Genomic DNA, 4,474 nt, shown 5'->3' with positions numbered 1-4,474 from the left:
AAGGGTGAGAGGTGAGACGTCACCGGGCATCGGAGGGTTTGGCGGTGGAGCTGGAGCCGTCCATGGCGATGTCGGTGATGCTGTGAGGGCGGTGAAGTCCGGCGTAGCGGTGGCGATGCAGAGGCGACGGTGAAGTCGGTGGCGGCTTCTCGTCGCTGGCAGCACGTTATCTTTAGATCGGGTTAAGGTTTCTCTGTAGGTGGGTTACGACGGCTCAGGTCAATCTCGTACTTTGTGCCCCGGCCCCCACCTCCCTTTTTATCGTGCTATGCGACGGGGGGCCACCAACCATGGAGCGGTTGGGCGCCCCCGATCAGGGCGCGGATCCAAGGGTTGGGCCAATTGGTGGAGATCAAACTAACATCATCCACTCCATCGTTCAATGGCAGCAAATATCCCACTTTGTTTGGATGACCACGTATTTACATAAATCACATATGTTGAAGTGGATTGGAGTGGAAATTAAACTAAGTTCCACTCTGTGCATCCAAATAAGGCCTAAATGTCTAAAACATTTCACTAACACGTCAGCTTTGCCAAAGCGAGACTGATGTCTAGAACATACTGGCCTAGAATCAACTCCTCCAAACCAGCGGATGTCCTGGTGCCTCCCTTGCCTAGACAACCTTTTGGATAAAATGTGATAAGCCATGAACAATGCTTAGGTGATGGATAGATGAACATGCATGAGCTCCTCTCAAATATTGTTATTTCTCTAGCCCTTTCTCCATTCAAAGTGTCTGTGTTATGGTACAGTTATATACGTCTCGTCTATCATACACACGGATGAGGCCTAGAATCCATATAAATAGGGAGGCATCCTCTAATGCAGTATACTGTGTATATATGTCCTCTCATAATAAAGTGACCCAGCACAGGATATCAGGACAATAAAAACAAGAGACAAATAGAAGGCTGCAGATAGAGTTACAACAGTCATGATTGATGTAATACTCTAACCAAGCGTTTGGAATAATCGGCTACTGTCACGAGTTGCAGCTTCGCCCTTGATTTTCATAAGGAGCAGAAAACTTGGCGATTCTTTTCTTCCAAATTTCCTATCATATGAAGACGATGAGTGTCCATTATCCTCACCAAACTGCATGCCAGATCGCCGCCATGACCATCATATCGTCAGGTGTGGGGGGCTGGTGACTCAAAGCGCTAGGCCCTGTAGGGTTTAGGCCCACCAAGATACGTTTGGGGAATAATCTATGGTCGACGAAAAAATGATGCCCTGGTTTCTTGGTTATGTGGCATAAAGTGCTCATTGCTAATTTTAGTTAATTTTTCAAAACTTGGTCCCTTCAAGTTATTTCTATTTTCTTTCTTTCTTTTTCCTTTCCAAAAGCTGAATAGCTGATCACTTGAAATTGGAGTGATGAATCATGCTGACGGTCTGCATTTTTGTCAGCAGAGATCAAAGTCTATTATCTCTCGAGATTCCTTATAGCAGGATGTACTGCAGCAGTAACACTACAAATGTGTATCAGTGATAAAATGATGAACAGTACTCAGAATGAGTAAAGGGCAGTACTCAAAATTTTGTCAAGAGTACACCCCTGCCACCTCCTCCATAATCGAAGCCTGCATTGCATTGACAGCTCGTTTGGCAGGGCTCCTGAGTGCTTTAGCTCTGATATTGTAGTTGTATCAGTATTATTGCTCCCGAAAACCAGAGCTTATATTATACAGTAAATCCTAAAAACATATATTCATCAGCTCCTAGTGTATTTTGTAAGGAGAGGGAAAAAACAACTTAAATAAGGTTGCTATAATGTACTGAAAAGAGAAGCCATATTAAATAGGCCCTAAATAATTGCAGAGGATGTGTTGCATTGCATTACAGTTCATCTCCTTTTCTTGTACCACTCTATTTTCTGAACCATCGTCTATGGCTACAAATCACGCACCAAAGTATATATGTCCAACTAAAACATCAGCGCCAAAATTTTAGCTCATACATTGTCTCGGTGATTCCCTTGCCTAGACAACCACAATTTGGAAACGACGTAGAGCCAAAGAAAGCGTATGAACAAAGCTAGGATCCACATCAGGTTTGATTCCAAGAAGACGAGGAGGGATTAGCTCATACATGAGCTCCTCTCAAACAGGGCTGGTAAGGTTCCCTACCCATTCTTTGTTCAGGGCGTTTGTTACGGTTGACTATTGGTCTCGTCTATTCTAGCCAGATACACATGGAGGAGGCAAGGAGTCCATATATATAGGTAGGCATTTGTATGATATTTGAAGAAAAGTTAGGATATATTCTATCTAGAAACTAACAGAGCAACATTAGTGTATTGCACCATAGTACAAAGATGGGCCACGTGATGAGTGCTAGTTAGCAAATTTTGCTCTAATGTCTACCTCTTCAAAGTGGGTCCCACATTTACAATTTAACTTATAATATGTAGGAGTGCAGAACAAATAAGTCACTTTTCTCTTACCTCCCTAGTTGCATGTGCTATTCTTATTCATTGTCTCTTCCCTAACTACACTATGTCAGAAAAGCAGATTAATGGCGCATCTAAACAGTCATCAGTGACGCAGAAAAATTGTGTACGTATCTGATGTGAATAAATGAATGACATGTAAAAACGAGTCACTGACGTCAAGATATCAGTGACGCGTATATAGCCAAAACTCATCAAGGGCGGTGAATTCATGGTCAAAGCGCTGCCCGAGCTCATCGAGCACGAGCTTGAGGTTTGGATCCATGGCACCACAAGTGCTCTGGAGACGAGTGAAGTGGTCGTGTGGTGGATTGGACACCAGGATCGGAAGAAGAGTCTGATACCAATTTGTTACAAGAGTGAAGGGGAAGAAGGAGACATGGAAAAGGGGAAGAAGCCGAAGGCAATTAGGATAGGTTTCACTAGAATTCGAGTTTGATTACAAATTTCTTGTCCCTCTCCACTCTCAGACAGATACTCTTCTACACGCTACTTGATGCATTCTGGGCTGGCCACCTTCACACTAGACCGTGTCTTCGTATTGGGCCTCATTACTATTGGCCCACAGGATTACCGACTCAGGTGAGTGAACCACTCACTGGTCTTGCCGAGCACCTGCTAGTGTTGCCGAGCACCCACTAGTCGTGTCGACCACGAACAAGCATTGTCCGTCCCCACGAACTATGGCTAGAGCTTGAAGAAGAAGGGAGAACAGAGCATACACACACAGTACAAGACACCAGCATTGGTCGAAACCCTGTCTAGGAGATGGCAAATCTGAACTCTCTTTACTGAGTTGCCATGGTAGTCTATTTATACAACTTTATCCATCTAGTCCTAGTACAGCGCACATGCTGCAACAGTAACTAGATAACACAGCAGGGCTGACTCTGCGCCGGTCTCTGCATGTGGCTACAGTGCTGCAGGTGAGCCGTGCGGCGCCTACACCTGCAGCGGCTACAGTATCACAGCAGGGGGCCTTTTCGGCGCCGCCTTCCCTTGCTGTGTTCACACAAGGAAAGCAGTAGATTATTCTAATAAACATTCCTCTAATCCTACTGCTATCCCTTGTACCCCTTCCATGCCGATCATCTCCTTCAGCTCCGTGAGTCGAAGACGTCCGAGCGGCTTGGGGAGGACGTCCGCGAGTTGCCGACCAGTTTCGACGAACTCGATGACGATCTGCCCTCCATCGACACAGTCCCTGAGGAAGTGGAACTTCACGTCGATGTGTTTGCTCCGGTCGTGCAGAACCGGATTCTTCGCGAGGGCAATGACAGGCTGGTTGTCCACCATCAGTGCTGGTGGGTGAGCTTCCACGCCGGTCAGCTCACCCAGCAGCCGACGTAGCCACACAACTTGGCATGCCACTGTGGCCGCCGCTATGTACTCTACCTCGCACGTAGACAACGCCACCACCTTCTGTTTCAGCGATAGCCATGAAATTGGAGCCGACCCGAGGAAGACGAGCACGCCAGAGGTGCTCCGTCGTTCGTCGATGTCCCCCACAATGTATGCATCGCTGAACACAGTGAGCTGCAGCCTACTTCCGCCGGTCTTTGGGAAGATGATCCCATGATCCACCGTCCCCTTGATGTAGCACAGTAGCTGCTTCACTGCACCCCAGTGATCCTCTCTGGGATCCTCCATGAAGCGACTGACATAGCCCACGGTGAACGTAATGTCCGGCCTCATGTGGACTAGGTAGCACAGACCGCCGCCGACGCTCTGGTAGAGTGTTGCATCCACCTTTGGCGCGGTGCTGGCCTTCGTCAGCTTCAGTCGCTCCTCCATCAGAGTCATGCATGGCTTGCACTCAGCCATGCCGCTCCGCTCCAACAGCTTGGAGGCATACGCGCTCTGACCGAGCGTGAGTTCCTCCTTCTCATGTCTCACCTCGATGCCGAGGTAGTAGTAGAGTGCGTCGAGATCGCTCATTCGAAAACGAGCAGCCACTCGTGCTTGAAGCTGTCGATGTCCTCCGTGCGTGCACCCGTGATGATCAAGTCATCCACATA

The 4,474-nt window shown here is 47.6% G+C and overlaps 1 protein-coding gene across 1 annotated transcript; it reads right to left on the bottom strand.

Annotated features, from left to right (window-relative positions):
- Positions 1-3,413: 3,413 nt before the first annotated feature.
- Positions 3,414-4,250, bottom strand: LOC136532938 (secreted RxLR effector protein 161-like). Its single transcript, XM_066525510.1, has 2 exons — positions 3,852-4,250; positions 3,414-3,458 (listed from the first exon to the last, which is right to left on the bottom strand). Exons 1-2 carry the CDS (start codon positions 4,248-4,250, stop codon positions 3,414-3,416), a joined length of 444 nt encoding a protein of 147 aa, XP_066381607.1.
- Positions 4,251-4,474: the final 224 nt, after the last annotated feature.

The sequence above is a fragment of the Miscanthus floridulus genome, unplaced genomic scaffold, assembly GCF_019320115.1.
Source record: "Miscanthus floridulus cultivar M001 unplaced genomic scaffold, ASM1932011v1 fs_742_4_5, whole genome shotgun sequence".
Taxonomy (NCBI): domain Eukaryota; kingdom Viridiplantae; phylum Streptophyta; class Magnoliopsida; order Poales; family Poaceae; genus Miscanthus; species Miscanthus floridulus.
Note: the sequence above shows the minus strand (reverse complement) of the source record. Positions and strands in the feature narration are given on the sequence as shown.

Bases quoted from the DNA above. Each gene is read 5' to 3' on its own strand.
- LOC136532938 (XM_066525510.1), bottom strand. From the start codon at position 4,250: ATGGAGGAGCGACTGAAGCTGACGAAGGCCAGCACCGCGCCAAAGGTG. The intron at 3,459-3,851 runs GTAGAGTACATA...GTGTGAACACAG, and splicing joins TGGCGTTGTCTACGTGCGAG to CAAGGGAAGGCGGCGCCGAA.